Source organism: Plectropomus leopardus, chromosome 9, assembly GCF_008729295.1.
Source record: "Plectropomus leopardus isolate mb chromosome 9, YSFRI_Pleo_2.0, whole genome shotgun sequence".
Classification (NCBI taxonomy): domain Eukaryota; kingdom Metazoa; phylum Chordata; class Actinopteri; order Perciformes; family Serranidae; genus Plectropomus; species Plectropomus leopardus.
Window position 1 is genome coordinate 35,716,977 of NC_056471.1, and position 25,905 is coordinate 35,742,881.

General features: G+C 38.0%; 3 protein-coding genes across 3 annotated transcripts in view; 1 reads left to right on the top strand and 2 right to left on the bottom strand.

Moving 5' to 3' along the window:
• LOC121947796 (NACHT, LRR and PYD domains-containing protein 7-like) overlaps positions 1 to 70 on the bottom strand; it is a 9,028-nt gene extending 8,958 nt beyond the window's left edge. The window contains exon 1 of the mRNA XM_042492912.1: positions 47 to 70. Within this exon, the coding sequence (XP_042348846.1) occupies positions 47 to 70 (24 nt within the window). The remainder of the gene's footprint in view (positions 1 to 46) is intronic.
• Positions 71 to 158: 88 nt separating this feature from the next.
• sqstm1 (sequestosome 1) lies at positions 159 to 5,134 on the top strand. Its single transcript, XM_042493082.1, has 7 exons — positions 159 to 306; positions 723 to 985; positions 1,323 to 1,497; positions 1,616 to 1,684; positions 1,785 to 1,972; positions 4,432 to 4,630; positions 4,718 to 5,134. The coding sequence occupies exons 1-7, from the start codon at positions 174 to 176 to the stop codon at positions 4,879 to 4,881; spliced, it is 1,191 nt and encodes a 396-aa protein (XP_042349016.1). The 5' UTR covers positions 159 to 173; the 3' UTR covers positions 4,882 to 5,134.
• Positions 5,135 to 5,311: 177 nt separating this feature from the next.
• Positions 5,312 to 25,294, bottom strand: LOC121948309 (MRN complex interacting protein). Its single transcript, XM_042493677.1, has 7 exons — positions 25,160 to 25,294; positions 23,657 to 23,716; positions 22,525 to 22,631; positions 22,366 to 22,414; positions 22,045 to 22,178; positions 21,239 to 21,302; positions 5,312 to 5,731 (listed from the first exon to the last, which is right to left on the bottom strand). Exons 1-7 carry the CDS (start codon positions 25,217 to 25,219, stop codon positions 5,369 to 5,371), a joined length of 837 nt encoding a protein of 278 aa, XP_042349611.1. The 5' UTR covers positions 25,220 to 25,294; the 3' UTR covers positions 5,312 to 5,368.
• Between the last annotated feature and the right edge of the window lie 611 nt (positions 25,295 to 25,905).

The window sequence follows — 25,905 nt, forward strand, 5'->3', positions numbered from 1 at the left end:
AGGTACATATACCACACAGGTACATATACCACACAGGTACATATACCACAGGGGTATAACACAGGAACATAATGTATCACCTGCAGAATACTAACATGTACTACAAAGGAAAATATTGTAGTTATTGAACATATATAGAGGTAAATGTTGCTGGCATAAACGTAGGTACCCTGATGATGATGATGATGAGTTTGTTTGCGTGTGTTTCAGATGAAGACGGAGACCTGGTGGCGTTTTCCTCCGATGATGAGCTGATGATGGGGCTGGCGTGCGTGAAGGACGCCACCTTCCGCATCTTCATCAAAGGTACAAACACACTCTCGACCGGCACAGGAGAGACCCGAAGACAACGCAGATATACGTTTAAGTACTTTAAAATGTTTCGATTTGTTCCCGACGTCTCAGATTCTGTTTCCTCTGAGGCCGATGAAAAAATCAAGTTAAACCAGATTAACGTTCCCGTTCAATGATTTCTATCGTCATAAAAACAGACGCTGTGGAAGACGCTCGCAGACTGAGGTGGTTATTTACGTATGAAACATTCGATCAGCTCGTTATAATCTGGAAGCGGCAGATTACCCAACGAGCTCAGACTGGCATAACACAGAAATACAAACGAACAAACAAACAAACAAACAAACAAACAAACTTTTTGGAAAAGTGAGTGAATCTGTGCGTTTGTATTTATTTGTTTCTAATAAAGTTTGATTGAACTCTTACAGAGAAGAAGGAGCACCGTCGGGACTTCCCTCTTCACGCCTTCCCGCCCTTCGCCTTCGGGCACCCTCCTCCTCCTCCGGGCCCGCCCCCCCACACGGGCCCGCCCCCCCTGCACAGCGGGGTCACCTGTGACGGCTGCGAGGGTCCCGTGGCGGGAACTCGTTTCAAGTGTACCGTGTGTCCAAACTACGACCTGTGCTCCGCCTGCCAGGCTCGAGGGACGCACACCGAGCACGCCCTGCTGCCCATCTGGCACCCGATGCAGGTGAGAGGCATCATGGGAAGAAACGCTCCACTGATACCCTTTATACTTTATATTTAAATAGTTATTATTAATAATTATATTTAATAATTGGCCCTGCTCTGTGACTGTCAGGCCGTGGTCCTTTAGCCCTGCTCTGTGACTGTCAGGCGGAGGTCCTTTAGCCCTGTCCTGTGACTGTCAGGCGGAGGTCCTAGAGCCCTGCTCTGTGACTGTCAGGCGGTGGTCCTTTAGTCCTGCTCTGTGACTGTCAGGCGTTGGTCCTTTAGCCCTGCTCTGTGACTGTCAGGATGAGTTCTGGCTTGTTTTTGGTGAAATGTTGTCCTCCGTCTGTCCAAAGTGGTTTCCTCGGGGGAAATGGATGAAGAAGATGAGACACTGCATGTGGAACCAGAACCTGAATGTGAACCCTGCTCAGAGCCAGGACCAGGACCAAGATACGGATCAGGACCAGGATCAGGACCAGCCCGGACCCTCCAGACCTGCTGCTGGCAGCAGCGGCGGCGCCCCCTCTGGTAAGCGTGTGTTAATGAACTCAGAATAATCTAACTCATAATCAATAACCTGACAGCTTAATGCTCTGACTGATGACCTTGAATGACATCATCAGTGACCTCTGACCTCTGTCTGTAGCCTCACAGGCCAACGTGGACTTCCTGAAGAACATCGGCGAGGGCGTGGCCGCCATGTTGAGCCCGCTGGGTGAGTGATGTCACTGTCGACGCCTCAGATTCGAGCAGAAAAAGTTATGTCTGTTTGAGAACGAGAGGTTTAAACAGGAAGTGATGTCACGTGCGTGCAGGTATTGACGTGGACATCGACGTGGAGCACGAGGGTCAGAGGACAAAGGTGACCCCTCCCTCTCAGAGCGGGGGGGTCGGTGGTGTGGCGGGCGGAGCCAACGACGAGGGCGGGGTCCAAAGTGAAGGCGCAGACGATGCTGAGAGCAGAGCCGGCAGCGTGGGCGGAGCCAGCAGCGAGGGGTCAAAGGTCAGTTTATGAAGACACGGTGGAGCGCGTTCGGCTGCGTCGTATTACGACCGAACGATGACGTCTGTCGGAGGAGTTTTACTGCGGTCACAGTTTTTTCAACACATTACCGTCATTTTCTTTTTCTGAAACACTTTAAATTTTTTTACAGACGAACTAAACTTTGACTTTTCGACGTGTGTGTGTGTGCTTATGTATGTGTGTGTGTGTGTGTGTGTGCTTATGTATGTGTGTGTGTGTGTGTGTGTGTGCTTGTGTTTGTGTGGCATGTGTGTGTGTGTGTGTGTGTGTGCTTATGTATGTGCATGTGTGTGTGTGTGTGCTTATGTGCTTATGTATGTGCATGTGTGTGTGTGTGTGTGTGCTTATGTATGTGCTTATGTGTGTGTGTGTGTGTGTGTGTGCTTATGTATGTGTGTGTGTGTGCTTATGTATGTGTGTGATTGTGTGTGTGTGCTTATGTATGTGTGTGTGTGTGTGTGTGCTTATGTATGTGCATGTGTGTGTGTGTGTGCATGTGTGTGTGTGTGTGCTTATGTATGTGTGTGTGTGCATGTGTGTGTGTGTGTGTGTGCTTATGTATGTGCGTGTGTGTGTGTGTGTGTGTGTGTGCTTATGTATGTGCATGTGTGTGTGTGTGTGTGTGTGCTTATGTATGTGCATGTGTGCATGTGTGTGTGCTTATGTGTGTGTGTGTGTGTGCTTATGTATGTGCGTGTGTGTGTGTGTGCTTATGTATGTGCATGTGTGTGTGTGTATGCATGTGTGTGTGTGTGTGTGCTTATGTATGTGCGTGTGTGTGTGTGTGCATGTGTGTGTGTGCTTATGTATGTATGTGCATGTGTGTGTGCATGTGTGTGTGTGTGTGTGTGCTTATGTATGTGCATGTGTGTGTGTGTGCTTATGTATGTGCATGTGTGTGTGTGTGTGCGCTTATGTGTGTGTGTGTGTGCTTATGTATGTGCATGTGTGTGTGTGTGCTTATGTATGTGTGTGTGTGTGCTTATGTATGTGCATGTGTGTGTGTGTGTGTGTGCTGTATGTGCGTGTGTGTGTGTGTGTGTGCTTGTGTGTGTGTGTGTGTGTGTGTGCTTGTGTGTGCTTATGTGTGTGTGTGTGTGCTTGTGTGTGTGTGTGTGTGTGTGTGTGTGTGTGCTTGTGTGTGTGTGTCTGTGTGTGTGTGTGCTTGTGTGTGCTTATGTGTGTGTGTGTGTGTGCTTGTGTGCTTGTGTGTGTGTGTGTGTGCGATGACTACACTTTTTTCAACATACAGTACAAATACATTTTTAGGATAAATATACTTTGACTTCTTCGACATTCAAAGACGTCCTTTGTATTGTTTTAGGACGTCACTTTCTTCGACATGCTTTTCTATGACCTTTTTCTTTTTGTTTTTTTTCTGTCACACTATGATATTGTTTTTGACATACTACACTGTTACAGTTTTTGCACTTTTTTGACATGTTCTGTGACATTTACTTTTCGTTTTTTAACCTATTGTGTCATATTTTTTTCCGACATTATTTGCACTTTTGACATACGATACTGTGAATTTATCAACGTGCTTTACATGGACTTAATACATTATTGTTCAACGTATCATACTACCACTTTTTTCAACAAACTAAACTATGAAGTTTTTAGACAAACTAGAGTGACTTTTTTTTCAACGCACTGTGCTGTGACGTTTTCACACTTTATCCCAGATACTACACTGTGACTGTGACTCTGCATACTTTCCCTTTTTTAAGCACTGTTTTTGACGTACTGTACTTCGACATTAATTTGTCGTACTAAAATGTGTCCATGTTATGACTTCACATTTTTTTTTCAGCAAACTAGATTCTGACTTTTTTTAAATATCATACGATGACTTTTTCCACTTTTTTGGCTCTTTTTTGAGACGTGCTATAACTTTCCTTTCACTTTTTTTCCCAACATGCCTGACTATGACTTGGTGTTGTGTTTTTTTTTTTTACAGTTTTTTTTTTTGACACACCATACTGCGAATTTTTGCACTTTTTTCTCCAACATAATATACTATAATGTTTTTTGAGATACTATACTATGACTGTCTTACGCCGTTTGGCCAATAAACTATACTGTGACTTTTTATTCCACACTGTGATTTGTTTTCCTGACATATTTTACTATGAATTCTTTTGCACATAGTACATTTGACATTTTGGCGACATGCATTTCAGTGACTTTGCTTTTTTTTTGGAGATACCATCCCATGACTTTTTTTAGGCTACGCCGACTTTTTCCGACTGCTTTGACATGCCGAACAACGACTGTTAGCTTTTTGTCATCATACCATATTAGGACCTTCTTTGCTTTTTTTGGACACACCATACTATGACTTTTTTTTGACATACTGTACTTTGACTTTTTGACATATTGTATAAACCCGTCTTACCGCTGGTACCAGAATACCTGACCCCGTCTGTGCTCCTCAGGTGGGCAGAGAATCTGACGAGGAGTGGACTCACCTGAGCCCCAGAGAGGTCGACCCCTCTACCGGAGAGCTGCAGTCCCTGCAGCCCGGGGACGGGGACCAGGACCAGATTCCCCCGTCGGGACAGCAGGGTCCTCCGTCGGGACAGCAGGGTCCAACAGGTCTGAGGGAGGCGGCTCTGTACCCTCACCTGCCTCAAGGTAAGACCACATCCTCTCCACAACCGTTTGACCTCTGACCCCCACGTTGTCCGACCTTTAATAACCCCCCCGCCCCCCCACACACAGAGGCGGACCCTCGGCTGGTGGAGTCTCTGTCGCTCATGCTGTCGATGGGTTTCACTGATGAAGGCGGCTGGTTGACTCGTCTCCTCCAGGCCAAGAATTTCGACATTGGCGCGGCACTCGATGCCATCCAATACGCCAAACAGCCCCGCCCACACCAGCCCTGATGATGTCATCACCTTCATTAAACCAATGACATTTAACCAGCAGATCATTTACACTTCTGTCAGAAGTTCCTGTAATCTGAGTTCATAACCAATCTGTCATCTAAGTACTGCAATTATCAATACTCACTGTCATCAATCAATACTTTAACTCATTACTCAATACTTTGTCATATTGATTACTGCTTTATCATTGTTATTGGTCAACAACATGTTTTCTCAATCTGAACAATAAAAACAGAACATTTTAAAATTACTATCTGAACTAGTTTTTATTTCTATAAATATTTTTATACTTCCACAAAAATACAAAATGAAACAAAAAGCCATAAAAAAAAACCAAAATCCTCAAAAAAAATCAAAGGTCTTTCTAAAATACTTTAATACTGAAAATCCAAAGACAGCAGCTCATCATTTATAGATCAGTATAAGTGATTGGTTGATCACTTGATTGGTCAAATGACAGAAAAATAATTAATGTTCAGTTTGTTTAAAACTCGTCAAAGTTAAAGTCCTCTCCGCTCTCAAACAGAGAGGGAACAGGAAGTGGGGGGCGGGGCCTTGTGTTATTGACAATGTCATTACAGGAAGGAGGTGCAGCAGAGCCCACTGTCTGACTCCGCCCACTGACCTGAGGGTCCTCCCCTTCCACCGCCTGACAGTCAGAGCTGAGGAAACGAGTCCACCTGGAGGCCAGACCGGTGTTCACTCTGGGAGGATGAACGCTCTGCTTCCTGGGAGGACTCCTGTGGTTTAGGCCGGTGGTTCTGGTGTGGGTCAGACTGGTGTGGTCTGGACTGTTGGTTGTGACAGGAGTTCTACCAGGTTTTATCAGCCCACTGGACCAGTTTGACTGCAGAAAAAAGAAATGAGGAAAGTTCAATTCCTGAAAAACCAACCCTGTGAAATGGCGACATAAGACTAAGGAGAGGTGAGATAACTTCATTACATTATTACTATGACATACTATGCTGTAGTTTTTTTTAGACATACTTGATTATTAATTTTAAAGGTTAACAAAATGCTGTGGTGATGTTTTTGTGCTGCTGTGAACATGATTTTTTAAAATTCCAAGACGCAGACTTATTTGGACCATTTTTCAACAGTCTTTACAACGATGGGTTTGGACAGGCTGTACTTTTTGATTAAAAAATGACAGAAAATACCATACTATTGTTTGAAAAAAAACATCCAATTTTGACAAATACATAAAATAGCGTGCTGAGACACACCATAGCATAGAATGTTGCAAAAAAAGTCCAAATGGCAATGGCAAATGGTAAAAATAGCAAAAATGTCTAAACATGACATGTCCCCAAAACACCTTAAAACTGCAGTAAATAGCGTGCCAAGTTGCACCATAGCATTGAATGTTGCAAAAACCGCCAAAACTTCCATAATTTGGAATGTCAAAAAAATGACAAAAGAAGCAAGGACAAAAATGCCATATTTTGGAATGTCGAAAAAATGACCCAAAAAAAAAACAAGGCTATAGTATGGCAAGAATGTCAAAAAATGACATGTCCCAAAAACATCTTAAATGACCCTGAAACTGCAGTAAATAGCGTGCCAAGTCACGCCATAGCATTGAATGTTGGAAAAACGGCCAAAAATGCCATATTTTGGAATGTCGAGAAAATGACAAAAAAAAGCAAGGCAATAGTATGGCAAAAATGTCAAAAAATGAAAAGTCCCAAAAACAGTTGAAAACACCCAAAAACTGCAGTAAATAGCGTGCAAAGACACGCCATAGCATAGAATGTTGTAAAAACGAAAAAAAAACACACCATATTTTGGAATGTCGAAAAAATGACCCAAACAGCAAGGCTATAGTATGGCAAAAATGTCAAAAAATGACATGTCCCAAAAACACCTTAAATGACCCTGAAACTGCAGTAAATAGCATGCCAAGTAGCGCCATAGCATTGACTGTTGCAAAAACCGCCAAAACTTCCATAATTTGGAATGTCAAAAAAATGACAAAAGAAGCAAGGCTATAGTATAGGAAAAATGACAAAAAAAAACACATGTCCCAAAAACGGCTGAAAACACCTTAAAATTGCATTAAATAGCGTGCAAAGACACACCATAGCTTTGAATGTTGCAAAAACGGACAAAAACTAAAAACCATACGCCATTTTGGAATGTCGAAAAAATGACCCAAAAAAAACAAGGCTATAGTATGGCAAAAATGTCAAAAAATGACATGTCCAAAAACATTGAAAACACCTTAAAACTACATTAAATAGCATGCAAAGACACGCCATAGTATTGAATGTTTCAAAAACGGAAAAAAAACACCATATTTTCGAATGTCGAAAAAAAATGACAAAAAAAAACAGCAAGGCTATAGTATGGCAAAAATGTCAAAAAAATGACATGTCCCAAAAACCTTAAAACACCTTAAAACTGCAGTAAATAGCGTGCCAAGTCACGCCATAGCATTGAATGTTGGAAAAAAACGGAAAAAAATGCCATATTTTGGAATGTCAAAAAATGACCAAAAAACAAGGTTATAGTATGGCAAAAATGTCAAAAAATGACATGTCCCAAAAATGGCTGAAAACACCTAAAATTGCATTAAATAGCATGCAAAGACACACCATAGCATAGAATGTTACAAAAACAGCCAAAAATGCCATATTTTGGAATGTCGAGAAAAATGACAAAAAAAAAAACAAGGCTATAGTATGGCAAAAATGTGAAAAAATGACATGTCCCAAAAACACCTTAAAACACCCTTGAAACTGCAGTAAATAGCGTGCAAAGTCACGCCATAGCTTTGAATGTTGCAAAAACGGGAAAAAAACACCATATTTTGGAATGTCGAAAAAGATGACAAAAAAAAGCAAGGCTATAGTATGGCAAAAATGTCAAAAAATGACATGTCCAAAAACAGCTGGAAAACACCTTAAAATTGCAGTAAATAGCGTGCAAAGACACACGCTATAGCATAGAATGTTGTAAAAACGAAAAAAAAAACCCACCATATTTTGGAATGTCGAAAAAATGACAAAAACAACAAGGCTATAGTATGGCAAAAATGTCAAAAAATGACATGTCCCAAAAACATCTTAAATGACCCTGAAACTGCAGTAAATAGCGTGCCAAGTCACGCCATAGCATTGAATGTTGGAAAAAACGGCCAAAAATGCCATGTTTTGGAATGTCGAAAAAATGACAAAAAAAGCAAGGCTATAGTATGGCAAAAATGTCAAAAAATGACATGTCCCAAAAAATGGCTGAAAACACCTTAAAATTGCATTAAATAGCGTGCAAAGACACGCCATAGCATTGAATGTTGCAAAAACGGGAAAAAAACACCATATTTTGGAATGTCGAAAAAAAGATGACAAAAAAAAGCAAGGCTATATAGTATGGCAAAAATGTCAAAAAATGACATGTCCCAAAAACATCTTAAATGACCCTGAAACTGCAGTAAATAGCGTGTCAAGTCACGCCATAGCATTGAATGTTGGAAAAAACGGCCAAAAAATGCCATATTTTTGGAATGTCGAAAAAATGACCAAAAAACAAGGTTATAGTATGGCAAAAATGTCAAAAAATGACATGTCCCAAAAAATGGCTGAAAACACCTTAAAACTGCATTAAATAGCATGCAAAGACACACCATAGCATTGAATGTTACAAAAACAGCCAAAAATGCCATATTTTGGAATGTCGAAAAATGACAAAAAAAAAAACAAGGCTATAGTATGGCAAAAATGTGAAAAAATGACATGTCCCAAAAACACCTTAAAACACCTTAAAACTGCAGTAAATAGCGTGCAAGTCACGCCATAGCTTTGAATGTTGCAAAAAACGGGAAAAAAACACCATGTTTTGGAATGTCGAAAAGATGACAAAAAAAGCAAGGCTATAGTATGGCAAAAATGTCAAAAAATGACATGTCCCAAAAACAGCTGGAAACACCTTAAAATTGCATTAAATAGCGTGCAAAGACACGCTATAGCATAGAATGTTGTAAAAAAAACAAAAAAAAACCACCATATTTTGGAATGTCGAAAAAATGACAAAAAACAACAAGGCTATAGTATGGCAAAAATGTCAAAAAATGACATGTCCCAAAAACATCTTAAATGACCCTGAAACTGCAGTAAATAGCGTGCCAAGTCACGCCATAGCATTGAATGTTGGAAAAACGGCCAAAAATGCCATATTTTGGAATGTCGAAAAAATGACCAAAAAAAAACAAGGTTATAGTATGGCAAAAATGTCAAAAAATGACATGTCCCAAAAATGGCTGAAAAACACCTTAAAAATTGCATTAAATAGCATGCAAAGACACACCATAGCATAGAATGTTACAAAAACAGCCAAAAACACCATATTTTGGAATGTCGAGAAAAATGACAAAAAAAAAAAAAAACAAGGCTATAGTATGGCAAAAAATGTCAAAAAAATGACATGTCCCAAAAACACCTTAAAACACCTTGAAACTGCAGTAAATAGCGTGCAAAGTCACGCCATAGCTTTGAATGTTGCAAAAACGGGAAAAAAACACCATGTTTTGGAATGTCGAAAAAATGACAAAAAAAGCAAGTATATAGTATGGCAAAAATGTCAAAAAATGACATGTCCCAAAAAACAGCTGGAAACACACCTTAAAATGCAGTAAATAGCGTGCAAAGACACGCTATAGCATAGAATGTTGTAAAAACGAAAAAAAAACCCACCATATTTTGGAATGTCGAAAAAATGACCCAAAAAAACAACAAGGCTATAGTATGGCAAAAATGTCAAAAAATGACATGTCCCAAAAACATCTTAAATGACCCTGAAAACTGCAGTAAATAGCGTGCCAAGTCACGCCATAGCATTGAATGTTGGAAAAACGGCCAAAAATGCCATATTTTGGAATGTCGAAAAAATGACAAAAAAAACAAGGTTATAGTATGGCAAAAATGTCAAAAAATGACATGTCCCAAAAATGGCTGAAAACACCTTAAAATTGCATTAAATAGCATGCAAAGACACACCATAGCATAGAATGTTACAAAAACAGCCAAAAATGCCATATTTTGGAATGTCGAAAAAATGACAAAAAAAAAAACAAGGCTATAGTATGGCAAAAATGTGAAAAAATGACATGTCCCAAAAACACCTTAAAACACCTTGAAACTGCAGTAAATAGCGTGCCAAGTCACGCCATAGCTTTGAATGTTGCAAAAACGGGAAAAAAACACCATGTTTTGGAATGTCGAAAAAATGACAAAAAAAAAGCAAGGCTATAGTATGGCAAAAATGTCAAAAAATGACATGTCCCAAAAAAACAGCTGGAAAACACCTTAAAATTGCAGTAAATAGCGTGCAAAGACACGCTATAGCATAGAATGTTGCAAAAACGAAAAAAAAACCCACCATATTTTGGAATGTCGAAAAAAATGACCCAAACAACAAGGCTATAGTATGGCAAAAATGTCAAAAAATGACATGTCCCAAAAACATCTTAAATGACCCTGAAACTGCAGTAAATAGCGTGCAAAGACACGCCATAGCATTGAATGTTGCAAAAAAAACGGACAAAAATGCCATATTTTGGAATGTCGAAAAAATGACCAAAAAAAAAACAAGGTTATAGTATGGCAAAAATGTCAAAAAATGACATGTCCCAAAAAATGGCTGAAAACACCTTAAAATTGCATTAAATAGCGTGCAAAGACACGCCATAGCATAGAATGTTACAAAAACAGCCAAAAATGCCATATTTTGGAATGTCGAAAAATGACAAAAAAAAAAAACAAGGCTATAGTATGGCAAAAATGTGAAAAAATGACATGTCCCAAAAACACCTTAAAACACCTTGAAACTGCAGTAAATAGCGTGCCAAGTCACGCCATAGCTTTGAATGTTGCAAAAACGGGAAAAAAACACCATGTTTTGGAATGTCGAAAAAATGACAAAAAAAAAGCAAGGCTATAGTATGGCAAAAATGTCAAAAAATGACATGTCCCAAAAACAGCTGAAAACACCTTAAAATTGCAGTAAATAGCGTGCAAAGACACGCATAGCATAGAATGTTGTAAAAAACAAAAAAAAACACCATATTTTGGAATGTCGAAAAAATGACCAAAAACAACAAGGCTATAGTATGGCAAAAATGTCAAAAAATGACATGTCCCAAAAACATCTTAAATGACCTAAAAAACTGCAGTAAATAGCGTGCAAAGACACGCCATAGCATTGAATGTTGGAAAAACAAACCAAAAATGCCATATTTTGGAATGTCGAAAAAATGACCAAAAAACAAGGTTATAGTATGGCAAAAATGTCAAAAAATGACATGTCCCAAAAACATCTTAAATGACCCTGAAACTGCAGTAAATAGCGTGCAAGACACGCCATAGCATTGAATGTTGCAAAAACGGAAAAAATGCCATATTTTGGAATGTCGAAAAAATGACCAAAAAAAAACAAGGTTATAGTATGGCAAAAATGTCAAAAAATGACATGTCCAAAAAATGGCTGAAAACACCTTAAAATTGCATTAAATAGCATGCAAAGACACACCATAGCATAGAATGTTACAAAAACAGCCAAAAAATGCCATATTTTGGAATGTCGAAAAATGACAAAAAAAAAAACAAGGCTATAGTATGGCAAAAAATGTCAAAAAATGACATGTCCCAAAAACAGCCTTAAAACACCTTTAAAAACTGCAGTAAATAGCGTGCCAAAGACACGCCATAGCTTTGAATGTTGCAAAAACGGGAAAAAAAACACCATGTTTTGGAATGTCGAAAAAATGACAAAAAAAAAGCAAGGCTATAGTATGGCAAAAATGTCAAAAAATGACATGTCCCAAAAAACCAGCTGGAAACACCTTAAAATTGCAGTAAATAGCGTGCAAAGACACCATAGCATAGAATGTTGTAAAAAAAAAAAAAAAAACCCACCATATTTTGGAATGTCGAAAAAATGACCCAAACAACAAGGCTATAGTATGGCAAAAATGTCAAAAAATGACATGTCCCAAAAACATCTTAAATGACCCTGAAACTGCATTAAATAGCGTGCAAAGACACGCCATAGCATTGAATGTTGCAAAAAACAGAAAAAAAACACCATATTTTGGAATGTCGAAAAAATGACCAAAAAAAACAAGGCTATAGTATGGCAAAAATGTCAAAAAATGACATGTCCCAAAAAAATTGAAAACACCTTAAAATTGCATTAAATAGCGTGCAAAGACACGCCATAGCATAGAATGTTACAAAAAACAGCCAAAACGCCATATTTTGGAATGTCGAAAAATGACAAAAAAAAAAAACAAGGCTATAGTATGGCAAAAATGTGAAAAAAATGACATGTCCCAAAAACAGCTTAAAACACCTTAAAACTGCATTAAATAGCGTGCAAAGACACGCCATAGCATTGAATGTTACAAAAAAAACGGACAAAAAATGCCATATTTTGGAATGTCGAAAAAATGACAAAAAACAAGGTTATAGTATGGCAAAAATGTCAAAAAATGACATGTCCCAAAAACATGGCTGAAAACACCTTAAAACTGCATTAAATAGCGTGCAAAGACACACGCCATAGCATAGAATGTTACAAAAACAGCCAAAACGCCATATTTTGGAATGTCGAAAAAATGACAAAAAAAAAAGCAAGGCTATAGTATGGCAAAAATGTGAAAAAAATGACATGTCCCAAAAACACCTTAAAAACACCTTGAAACTGCATTAAATAGCGTGCAAAGACACGCCATAGCTTTGAATGTTGCAAAAAACGGGAAAAAAACACCATGTTTTGGAATGTCGAAAAAATGACAAAAAAAAAAAGCAAGGCTATAGTATGGCAAAAATGTCAAAAAAATGACATGTCCCAAAAACAGCTAAAACCTTAAAATTGCATTAAATAGCGTGCAAAGACACTCCATAGCATTAGAATGTTGCAAAAAAAAAAAAAAAAAAAACCCACCATATTTTGGAATGTCGAAAAAATGACCCAAACAACAAGGCTATAGTATGGCAAAAATGTCAAAAAAGACATGTCCCAAAAAAACATCTTAAATGACCCTGAAACTGCAGTAAATAGCATGCAAAGACACGCCATAGCATTGAATGTTGCAAAAAAGCCAAAAACACCATATTTTGGAATGTCGAAAAAATGACCAAAAAAAAAACAAGGCTATAGTATGGCAAAAAATGTCAAAAAATGACATGTCCCAAAAACAGGCTGAAAACACCTTAAAACTGCATTAAATAGCGTGCAAAGACACACCATAGCATAGAATGTTACAAAAACAGCCAAAAATGCCATATTTTGGAATGTCGAAAAATGACAAAAAAAAAAAACAAGGCTATAGTATGGCAAAAATGTGAAAAAAATGACATGTCCCAAAAACACCTTAAAACACCTTGAAAAACTGCATTAAATAGCGTGCAAAGACACGCCATAGCATTGAATGTTGCAAAAACGGAAAAAAAACCATATTTTGGAATGTCGAAAAAATGACAAAAAAAGCAAGGCTATAGTATGGCAAAAATGTCAAAAAAAGACATGTCCCAAAAACAGCTGAAAACACCTTAAAATTGCATTAAAAATAGCATGCAAAGACACACCATAGCATAGAATGTTACAAAAAACAGCCAAAAATGCCATATTTTGGAATGTCGAGAAAATGACAAAAAAAAAAACAAGGCTATAGTATGGCAAAAAATGTGAAAAAATGACATGTCCCAAAAACACCTTAAAACACCTTGAAACTGCAGTAAATAGCGTGCAAAAGTCACGCCATAGCTTTGAATGTTGCAAAAACGGGAAAAAAAAACACCATGTTTTGGAATGTCGAAAAGATGACCCAAAAAAAAAAAGCAAGGCTATAGTATGGCAAAAATGTCAAAAAATGACATGTCCCAAAAAACAGCTGGAAAACACCTTAAAAATTGCAGTAAATAGCGTGCAAAGACACGCTATAGCATAGAATGTTGTAAAAAACGAAAAAAAAAAACACCATATTTTGGAATGTCGAAAAAAAATGACCCAAACAACAAGGCTATAGTATGGCAAAAATGTCAAAAAATGACATGTCCCAAAAAACATCTTAAATGACCCTGAAAAAACTGCATTAAATAGCGTGCCAAGTCACGCCATAGCATTGAATGTTGAAAAAAAAACGGCCAAAAATGCCATATTTTGGAATGTCGAAAAAAATGACCAAAAAACAAGGTTTATAGTATGGCAAAAATGTCAAAAAATGACATGTCCCCAAAAATGGCTGAAAACACCTTAAAATTGCATTAAATAGCATGCAAAGACACACCATAGCATAGAATGTTACAAAAACAGCCAAAAAATGCCATATTTTGGAATGTCGAGAAAATGACAAAAAAAAAACAAGGCTATAGTATGGCAAAAATGTGAAAAAATGACATGTCCCCAAAAACACCTTAAAACACCTTGAAAACTGCAGTAAATAGCGTGCCAAGTCACGCCATAGCATTGAATGTTGGAAAAACGGACAAAAATGCCATGTTTTGGAATGTCGAAAAAAATGACCAAAAAAAAACAAGGTTATAGTATGGCAAAAAAATGTCAAAAAATGACATGTCCCCAAAAATGGCTGAAAACACCTTAAAATTGCATTAATAATAGCATGCAAAGACACACCATAGCATAGAATGTTACAAAAACAGCCAAAAATGCCATATTTTGGAATGTCGAGAAAATGACAAAAAAAAAACAAGGCTATAGTATGGCAAAAATGTGAAAAAATGACATGTCCAAAAACACCTTAAAAACACCTTGAAACTGCAGTAAATAGCGTGCAAAGTCACGCCATAGCTTTGAATGTTGCAAAAACGGGAAAAAAAACACCATGTTTTGGAATGTCGAAAAGATGACAAAAAAAAGCAAGGCTATAGTATGGCAAAAATGTCAAAAAAATGACATGTCCCAAAAACAGCTGGAAACACCTTAAAATTGCAGTAAATAGCGTGCAAAGACACGCTATAGCATAGAATGTTGTAAAAACGATAAAAAAAAAAACCTACACCATAATTTTGGAATGTCGAAAAAATGACCCAAACAACAAGGCTATAGTATGGCAAAAATGTCAAAAAATGACATGTCCCAAAAACATCTTAAATGACCCTGAAACTGCAGTAAATAGCGTGCCAAGTCACGCCATAGCATTGAATGTTGGAAAAACGGCCAAAAATGCCATATTTTGGAATGTCGAAAAAATGACAATAAAAGCAAGGCTATAGTATGGCAAAAATTCAAAAAAATGACATGTCCCAAAATGGCTGAAAACACCTTAAAATTGCATTAAATAGCGTGCAAAGACACGCCATAGCATTGAATGTTGCAAAAACGGGAAAAAAACACCATGTTTTGGAATGTCGAAATGACAAAAAAAAAAACAAGGCGCAGTGTCAGTAGGGCAAAAATGACAAAAAATGACATGTCCCAAAAAACAGTTGAAAACACCTTAAAATTGCATTAAATAGCGTGCAAAGACACGCCATAGCATTGAATGTTGGAAAAAACGGCCAAAAATGCCATAATTTTGGAATGTCAAAAAAATGACCCAAACAGCAAGACTATAGTATATGGCAAAAATGTCAAAAAATGACGTCCCAAAAACACCTTAAATGACCCTGAAACTGCAGTAAATAGCGTGCCAAGTAGCGCCATAGCATTGAATGTTGGAAAGAAACGGCCAAAAATCCCGTAATTTGGAATGTCAAAAAAATGACAAAAAAAGCAAGACTATAGTATGGCAAAAATGTCAAAAAAAAGACATGTCCCAAAAACGGCTGAAAACACCTTAAAATTGCATTAAATAGCGTGCAAAGACACACCATAGCTTTGAATGTTGCAAAAACGGACAAAAACGCCATATTTTGGAATGTCGAAAAAATGACCCAAAAAAGAACAAGGCTATAGTATGGCAAAAATGTCAAAAAATGACATGTCCCAAAAATGGCTGGAAACACCTTAAAACTGCAGTAAATAGCGTGCAAAGACACACCATAGCATTGAATGTTGCAAAAACGGGAAAAAACACCATGTTTTGGAATGTCGAAAAAATGACAAAAAAAGCAAGGCAATAGTATGGCAAAAATGTCAAAAAATGACATGTCCCAAAAACAGCTGAAAACTGCACTAAGTTGTGTGCTGAGACTCGTGATTTTGATTTCGAAGTTTTATGAAGCACTGAACCACTTTGAGACAACTGGCCTGGAGAGGACACACTGCTTCGAAGTATTTGATACAGTCGGAGGAGGGACGTCTGCCGTCTGTCTTTGAGAGTTGCATCTGAGTGGTTGCTTCATGGCTGTAGTGAATTTCATCAGTACATCTTTCTCTTAGTCTTTAATAAAAGTTATTTTGTCAAAAGTGTGTCATTGTGTTGGTCTGTAGATAATAATATATTCAAAGGAGTTTGTATAACAGGCAGCTTTGATGGGGCAAATATTTTTAATATTTATTGCTTTGAATGTAGGCTAAATGTATTTGTATTGTGCAATCATACAATAAACTAAGCAGCAGCTGTATTAGCTGTGGTCTCCGGGTGTTTGGAGCGCAGCTGTCGCAGCATTGAGGACGTGTTGCTGCTGTTCGTCAGCTCCTGAGCACAAATCAAGCACCTGACTTTTTTGGGGCTAATCAGATCAAAGTGCTCCCCGGCGTATGATCATGCTCTTTTTGGCACTGACTCTTTCTCCATATACTTCCTCACTGCTTCACTCACTCACTCAGTCACTGACACACCTTTTACCCACACACAATCTGACACAACTCAGTTCACTCTCTGACTTAAAAAATGACCCAAAAAGCAAGACTATAGTATGGCAAAAATGTCAAAAAGTGACATGTCCCAAAAACAGCTGAAACACCTTAACATTGCATTAAATAGCGTGCAAAGACACGCCATAGCATTGAATGTTGCAAAAACGGAAAAAAAGCACCATGTTTTGGAATGTCGAAAAATGACAAAAACAGCAAGGCTATAGTATGGCAAAAATGACAAAAAATGACATGTGCAAAAAACACCTTAAATGACCCTGAAACTGCATTAAATAGCGTAACAAGTCACGCCATAGCATTGAATGTCGCACAAACGTACAAAAATGCCATATTTTGGAATGTCGAAAAAATGACAAAAAAAGCAAGGCTATAGTATGGCAAAAATGTCAAAAAATAACATGTCCCAAAAACAAATGAAAACACCTTAAAATTGCATTAAATAGCGTGCAAAGACACTCCATAGCATAGAATGTTACAAAAACAGCCAAAAACGCCATATTTTGGAATGTCGAAAAAATGACCCAAAAAACACCAAGGCTATAGTATGGCAAAAATGTCAAAAAATGACATGTCCCAAAAACAGCTGGAAACACCTTAAAACTGCAGTAAATAGCGTGCAAAGACACGCCATAGCATTGAATGTTGCAAAAACAGAAAAAAACACCATATTTTAGAATGTCGAAAAAATGACCCAAAAAAACAACAAGGCTATAGTATGGCAAAAATGTCAAAAAATGACATGTCCCAAAAACAGTTGAAAACACCTTAAAATTGCATTAAATAGCGTGCAAAGACACACCATAGCATAGAATGTTACAAAAACAGCCAAAAACGGCATGTTTTGGAATGTCGAAAAAATGACAAAAAAAAAGCAAGGCTATAGTATGGCAAAAATGTCAAAAAATGACATGTCCCAAAAACACCTTAAATGACCCTGAAACTGCATTAATTAGCGTGCAAAGACACGCCATAGCATAAAATGTTGCAAAACCTGAAAAAAACACCATATTTTGCAATGTCGGGAAAAATGACCCAAACAGCAAGGCTATAGTATGGCAAAGATGTCAAAAAGGGACATGTCCCAAAAACAGCTGAAGACACCTTAAAATTGCACTTAATAGCGTGCAAAGACACGCCATAGCATTGAATGTTGCAAAACCTGAAAAAAACACCATATTTTGCAATGTCGGGAAAATGACCCAAACAGCAAGGCTATAGTATGGCAAAAAATGTCAAAAAAAGACATGTCCCAAAAACACCTTAAATGACCCTGAAACTGCAGTAAATAGCGTGCAAAGACACGCCATAGCATAGAATGTTGCAAAAACAGAAAAAAAACACCATATTTAAGAATGTCGAAAAAATGACCCAAAAAACACCAAGGCTATAGTATGGCAAAAATGTCAAAAAATGACATGTCCCAAAAACAGCTGGAAACACCTTAATGCTGCATTTAATAGCGTGCAAAGACACGCCATAGCATTGAATGTTGTAAAAAAAACGGAAAAAAACACCATATTTTGGAATGTCGAAAAAAATGACCCTAAAAGCAAGGCTATAGTATGGCAAAAATGTCAAAAAATGACATGTCCCAAAAAACACCTTAAATGACCCTGAAACTGCATTAAATAGCGTGCAAAGACACGCCATAGCATTGAATGTTGCAAAAACGGAAAAAAACACCATGTTTTGGAATGTCGAAAAAATGACAAAAAAAGCAAGGCTATAGTATGGCAAAAATGTCAAAAAAAGACATGTCCCAAAAACATTTGAAAACACCTTAAAATTGCATTAAATAGCGTGCAAAGACACGCCATACCATTGAATGTTGCAAAAACAGAAAAACCACCATATTTTAGAATGTCGAAAAAAATGACCCAAAAAAAACAACAATGCTATAGTATGGCAAAAATGTCAAAAAATGACATGTCCCAAAAACAAATGAAAACACCTTAAAACTGCAGTAAATAGCGTGCAAAGACACGCCATAGCATTGAATGTTGCAAAAAAACGGAAAAAAACACCATATTTTGGAATGTCGAAAAAAATGACCCAAACAGCAAGGCTATAGTATGGCAAAAGATGTCAAAAAGGGACATGTCCCAAAAACAGCTGGAAAACACCTTGAAACTGCAGTAAATAGCGTGCAAAGTCACGCCATAGCATTGAATGTTGTAAAAAAAAAAGACAAAAAAAAACATATTTTAGAATGTTGAAAAAAATGACAAAAAAACCAAGGCTATAGTATGGCAAAAATGTCAAAAAATGACATGTCCCAAAAACACCTTAAATGACCCTGAAACTGCATTAAATAGCTTGCCAAGTCGCGCCATAGCATTGAATGTTGCAAAAACGGCAAAAAATGCCCATAATTTGGAATGTTGAAAAAATGACAAAAAAAGCAAGGCTATAGTATGGCAAAAAGATCAAAAAATGACATTTCCCAAAAACGGCTGAAAACACCTTAAAATTGCATTAAATAGCGTGCAAAGACACGCTATAGCAGAGAATGTTGTAAAAAGAAAAAGACAAATACACCATATTTTAGAATGTCGAAAAAAATGACAAAAAAACAAGGCTATAGTATGGCAAAAATGTCAAAAAATGACATGTCCCCAAAACACCTTAAAACACCTTGAAACTGCAGTAAATAGCGTGCCAAGTCACGCCATAGCATTGAATGTCGCAAAAACGGACAAAAATGCCATATTTTGGAATGTCGAAAAAACGCCAAAAAAAACAAGGCTATAATAGGGTAAAAATGTCAAAAAATGACATGTCCCAAAAACGGCTGAAAACACCTTAAAATTGCATTAAATAGCGTGCAAAGACACGCTATAGCATAGAATGTTGCAAAAACGAAAAAAAAAACACCATGTTTTGGAATGTTGAAAAAATGACAAAAAAAAATAAGGCTATAGTATGGCAAAAATGTCAAAAAATGACATGTCCCAAAAAACGGCTGAAAACACCTTAAAATTGCATTTAATAGTAACTAAAACTGAAAGTCCTCGAATAAACTATTATCTTGGAGAAAGTCACAGAGTTGATGAGGGGAGATTAGATATCAGTCTATAGTTAGCTAAAATCTCAGGATGGAGAGTGGGCTTCTTTAGAAGAGGTTTAATGACAGCTGCTTTAAAAGACTGAGGTACATCGCCCGTTAATAAAGACACATTGATTATATCAATAAAGAATTGTCTAATAAGGGTAAAACTTCCTTAAGGAGCTTAGTTGGGATGGGGTCTAGCAGGCATGTTGATGGCTTAGATGCAGAAATCAAAGTAGAGAGTCTGCGAAGGTCAATGGGGGAGAAACGGTCCAAATAAATTCCAGGTCATGTTGCCTTCCAAGCTACCTGTGTCTGAGGTCAGGTCAGTTAAGGGCAAGAGGTGATTGATTTTATCTCGAATAGTTCTAGATTTATGATTAAAGAAAGTCATAAAGTCGTCACTGCGGAGGGCCAAAGGAACACGAAGCTCTATGGATCTGTGACTCTGAGTCAGCCTGGCTACAGTGATAAAAAAAAACTGGGATTGTTTTTATTTTCCTCAGTTAATGATGAGTAGTATTTGGCTCTGGCATGCTATTACTCAGTAACAGCTGAAAACAGCTGAAAACTGTATAAAATAGCGTGCTGAGACATGCCATGGCATAAAATGTTGCAAAGACAGCCAAAAAGACCATAACATGGCATGTCCAAAATTGACCCAAAAAGCAATGCTGTAATATGACAAAAAATGTCAAAAAATAACATGTCCTAAAAAAGCTTAAAACTGCATAAAATAGCATGCCGAGACACACCATGGTATAAAATGTTGCAAAAATGGCCGAAAAACACCATAATACAGGCCACCAGCAGCAGCAGGGGAGCAGCAGAACGTCAGGCGCATTACAAGTTAAACCGAACCGTTCATTCGGCCCAAAACTCTTTCACTTACAAACATCTGAAAATACCTCCTCTCATCCATCAATCTGATCAGCTGTGAAGGCGTCAACTGATCAGTTATCCACAGTAAGACTTTTTTTTATTCTATTTTAGAGGACAGGCTATAGTATGACTTTTTGGTGATATTTTGGACGTGCTTTAGTATGACTTTTTTGTTTGTTTTTCTAAATAACTGCCTTGGTCTTTGTACATCATCCATACGTACTAAATCAGTATCTGTTTCATATTACTAAATACAAAAAGGTGCACGGGTTTCACTTAAAAAGGGCAAAACAAAATTAGACTCGGTTTCTACATCAGCCAAACGAAATAATCATTTCCTCTACTAAACTGATCAACTGCCCAGTTTCAACCATCAGTGGTAAACTACCAGCTGAGCACACAGGTATCGTTGCTTTGTTCATATTTTATCATCCTAAATATTTGCAGTTTTGGTGTAGTCCGTGCATCTCCAGCCCACTGCTCTTCATACTGATCAAGCGCTGAATCTCTGAACATACAAATGTTTATTTTTTCAGTATTAAGAACAGGTTAATTTTTCGTTGTTCACTGTTCAGTCACACAGAGTTTCTTGAGGAAACGTCCCGGCTGTGATGATTATTATTGTTGGTGATGTCAGCGCGTTACCTCGTCAGGTGTCCGGCTGTCCTGTCCTCCTCCATCTGTCCATCCTTCTCCTCTCTTTCTCTTCCTGTCAGAACACAGGAGGGTTACACAACTCGAAACTTAAATTTAAAATTAATAGAAACCTCAGGAAGAGCAAATGGGGAGGGATCCCTCTTCCCAAAAAGACAGACGTGCAATAGATATCATTTTTACAGAACAGATGAGTACAACAAAATTACAGTATTTCTTAGGACTAAATAAGACACCAAAATGTTTGAAAGTATGACTAAACGACATGACTGTGGCGTCTGGTGGCATTTTACGCTACTGAATGCTGTCATTCACATTACGGGCATTGAATTAAGTAGACAAAATTGTATCAGGTTAAGTGCTCTCTTGTTACTGGGATCATTTTTTTACGATACTCAGCCCTATGTGCAGTATCAGAAACCAGAAACTTTTAGCCTCAAATGCCGAGGTCACTGGTAGATGAAATAATATTCAATAATAGCATTTTTTTTTTTACCGTCAAAATAATAAATTGCCATTTCTGTTTCACAGTTACATTTGTTTCAGTACATTTCAAGGTGACAATAACATATTACGTTGAAGAGAAATCTGAAGCAAAATGATGTAATATAGGGAACAAAGTTCCCTCTGGTAAGAAGTGAAGCTGTACATATATATTGAGGGCTTTTATTGTGAAAGGAAAGAATGCTGGCAATGTGGGAGTAAACAAGTTTGCCATCTTGGTTCATATTCTTCTGAGATTTACTCGCATTCTCACATTTGGCACATGGCAGGTGTTACATTTTTACCCCGCCTACCTGTCAATCATGCTGTTGCCATGGAGCTGCTGCCTGTCCATCAAAACATTCTCCTCTTCCTCCTCCTCCTCCGGCTCCACCTCCTTTGACGCATCCAGGTATTTGCTCCAACGGCTCACCTGAGTCTGATTCACCTGAAGACAGAGTATTTATGTAGAGACATATAATTTACTATTAGATATTTTTAAATATTAAAGTAGAAAAACAATATTATAACATTTAGAAGCCTGAGTGTATTAATGTGTGTGCTAATGAGTGTGTGTGTGTGTGTGTGTGTGTGTGTGTGTGTGTGTGTGTGTGTGTGTGTGTGTTAGACATCACCTGGTCCTGCTCCTCGGGTTCATCCTCTCCGTCCACCTCCTCCTGCTTCCTGTTAATAGCACATTAAAGCAGGAGGCAGAGACAAGTGAGGACACTTGGACAAACACAAAGATAAAGAGTAAAAAAAGGCAACCATGCATTGTGGGACAGCTTAGTTACCATAGCGACCAGGCGTGTTGCTCCTGCTCCTCCATCATGGCGCCTCTCATGGCATTTAGTTTTTGAACGTGACGTCTGCAGTCGGCCCCGGAGCCCCGCCCAAACTCCTGTCAACCAAGCAGCACACCTGTGAGCACCTGTGAGCAGCTGTGAGCAGCTGTGAGCACCTGTGAGCAGCTGTGAGCACCTGTGAGCAGCTGTGAGCAGCTGTGAGCAGCTGTGAGCAGCTGTGAGAGCAGCTGTGAGCACCTGTGAGCACCTGTGAGCAGCTGTGAGCAGCTGTGAGCACCTGTGAGCACCTGTGAGCAGCTGTGAGCACCTGTGAGCAGCTGTGAGCACCTGTGAGCACCTGTGAGCACCTGTGAGCAGCTGTGAGCACCTGTGAGCAGCTGTGAGCACCTGTGAGCTGTGAGCAGCTGTGAGCACCTGTGAGCCTGTGAGCACCTGTGAGCAGCTGTGAGCACCTGTGAGCACCTGTGAGCACCTGTGAGCAGCTGTGAGCAGCTGTTGTTATATAGCGGTCTGATCATCAGCTATGTGTTTTCACAGCCGAAACTAACTTTTGTTATCAAATCATGAAGTCATTGATCAAACATTTAGTTAATAAAAGGTCAGACAGCAGTGAAGAATGCCTGTGATCGTTTTTTATGTCCTCAAATAAATAATTATGTTTTAAAACAAGAGGTTTGTTGGTTTGACTGTTAGACTTTTTTTTAATTGTGTCTTTATTATTTTCAACACCGAACAAATGACAAACCTTTAACAAAATAAAGAAAAAATAGGAGTATAATCAGATAAAACAGTTTTAAGGAAAGTGAACTGTTTAAAAATAAATAAATAAAAGAAAACAAAATGACAAAATAATAAAATAAATAAAATGAAAATACTACAATAGCTATATTAGTTATATTATAACTGTTGCTAGTTTCCCTCTCTTGTCCCTAGTTTGGCCTTCAGTTCAGAAAAAAGAAAAATATCAAGGTTACATTAAATAATGTGTGTACAATGACAGTTAAATATTTACAAGATTAAATACAGGATTACATGGAATTACAACATACAGTAAAGAAAAAAATTAAATAGAGAAAAAACTTTAAATTAAAAAGAGAAAGCGTAAAAGTGATATTGTGACCTTCAGCAGCGACTGTTTGGCTCCACACAGTTTACAGCTCCACTTGTTCGCCTTCTTCACCTGACAGACAAAACACAGGGTCACATTGTTTCTGTTCAAAAGCTTTTTTTATATATTAATATGTTGATCAATTATAAACATTCATGTATCCATACTTTATTACAATTTTAAAGTCCTGTCGCTGTTTCCAATAGTGAAACAGTGACAGGACTTTAAGCTGGACTTAACTAGGACTTTAGCCTGTTAGCCTTTAGCCTAGTTATTCTCCTTTAAACTGCCTGTTAGCCTTTAGCCTAGTTATTCTCCTTTAAAGTGCCTGTTAGCCTGTTAGCCTTTAGCCTAGTTATTCTCCTTTAAAGTGCCTGTTAGCCTTTAGCCTAGTTATTTCTCCTTTAAAGTGCCTGTTAGCCTGTTAGCCTTTAGCCTAGTTATTCTCCTTTAAAGTGCCTGTTAGCCTTTAGCCTAGTTATTCTCCTTTAAACTGCCTGTTAGCCTGTTAGCCTTTAAAGTGCCTGTTAGCCTTTAAAGTGCCTGTTAGCCTGTTAGCCTTTAGCCTAGTTATTCTCCTTTAAACTGCCTGTTAGCCTGTTAGCCTTTAAAGTGCCTGTTAGCCTTTAAAGTGCCTGTTAGCCTGTTAGCCTTTAGCCTAGTTATTCTCCTTTAAACTGCCTGTTAGCCTGTTAGCCTTTAAAGTGCCTGTTAGCCTTTAAACTGCCTGTTAGCCTGTTAGCCTTTAAAGTGCCTGTTAGCCTTTAAAGTGCCTGTTAGCCTGTTAGCCTTTAGCCTAGTTATTCTCCTTTAAACTGCCTGTTAGCCCGTTAGCCTTTAAAGTGCCTGTTAGCCTGTTAGCCTTTAGCCTAGTTATTCTCCTTTAAACTGCCTGTTAGCCTGTTAGCATTTAGCCTAGTTATTCTCCTTTAAAGTGCCTGTTAGCCTTTAGCCTAGTTATTCTCCTTTAAACTGCCTGTTAGCCTGTTAGCCTTTAAAGTGCCTGTTAGCCTGTTAGCCTTTAGCCTAGTTATTCTCCTTTAAACTGCCTGTTAGCCTGTTAGCCTTTAAAGTGCCTGTTAGCCTTTAAACTGCCTGTTAGCCTGTTAGCCTTTAAAGTGCCTGTTAGCCTTTAAAGTGCCTGTTAGCCTGTTAGCCTTTAGCCTAGTTATTCTCCTTTAAAGTGCCTGTTAGCCTGTTAGCCTTTAGCCTAGTTATTCTCCTTTAAACTGCCTGTTAGCCTGTTAGCCTTTAAAGTGCCTGTTAGCCTGTTAGCCTTTAGCCTAGTTATTCTCCTTTAAAGTGCCTGTTAGCCTGTTAGCCTTTAGCCTAGTTATTCTCCTTTAAACTGCCTGTTAGCCTGTTAGCCTTTAAAGTGCCTGTTAGCCTGTTAGCCTTTAGCCTAGTTATTCTCCTTTAAAGTGCCTGTTAGCCTGTTAGCCTGTTAGCCTTTAAAGTGCCTGTTAGCCTCGCTGTTAGCTGTCACGTTCTCTCCGTGTCTGACTGTTTGTTTACCTGCTGCACCTGGAAGCTCTGACAGGTAAAACACCTGACGACGTGAAACTCCTGACCCATGGTGGACAGACGGTTAATGGCTCCGGTTTTGTTGATGTCGTGATCCTCTGGTTCTTTTTCCCGGGTCTGTTTGAACGGGATCACGTCACACTGCAGGAGCCGAGCCGAGCCGAGCCGAGCCGAGTAAAGCCGAGCTTCTCCTCCTGCAGGCCGGAGGACAACAGCGCTGATTCTTGTTTAAAAAAAAAAAAAGAATTAGCCCATTAAAACCCGATTTCTTTCAATGTATAGGAAGAAATCAACAATCCTCTCAACAAGAAATGACCCTAAATTAGCAAGATACTTACAATAAGAGTTACACGACAATAACCGAAAACTAGAGAAAAAAACCCCAGGGAAGTGACCTGGAAAAAATTGCAAAAAATATATGTTTACATTGCATACACACAGATATGTATATATTTGATATTTTTTAGTTGATATTTTTTTATTAGGGATCAACAAATGATAACATTACATAATTACAAGTGTTGTTCCCCTCTTTTCTTTTTGCACAAAACAGAAACAATAAACATTGTCTTTGCACCGAAAAACAGTCGTTTTTGATTATACAAATATTGTTAAATATTTGTCCAAATAAAAGAATAATATTAAATTGTTTTTGCTATATAAATAAAGTGTTGTTGTTGTTATTATTGTTTATTATTATTATTATTATTATTATTATTGCTATAACTACTATTATT

Excerpts from the sequence above, each read along its gene's own strand:
- sqstm1 (XM_042493082.1), top strand. The coding sequence starts at position 174 with ATGATGATGATGATGAGTTTGTTTGCGTGTGTTTCAGATGAAGACGGA. Across the intron at positions 307-722 it reads CTTCCGCATCTTCATCAAAG|AGAAGAAGGAGCACCGTCGG; the intron begins GTACAAACACAC and ends GAACTCTTACAG. Across the intron at positions 986-1,322 it reads CCATCTGGCACCCGATGCAG|TGGTTTCCTCGGGGGAAATG; the intron begins GTGAGAGGCATC and ends GTCTGTCCAAAG.
- LOC121948309 (XM_042493677.1), bottom strand. The coding sequence starts at position 25,219 with ATGGGTCAGGAGTTTCACGTCGTCAGGTGTTTTACCTGTCAGAGCTTC. Across the intron at positions 23,717-25,159 it reads AGAGCTTCCAGGTGCAGCAG|GTGAAGAAGGCGAACAAGTG; the intron begins GTAAACAAACAG and ends TTTGTCTGTCAG. Across the intron at positions 22,415-22,524 it reads CAACACGCCTGGTCGCTATG|GAAGCAGGAGGAGGTGGACG; the intron begins GTAACTAAGCTG and ends TGCTATTAACAG.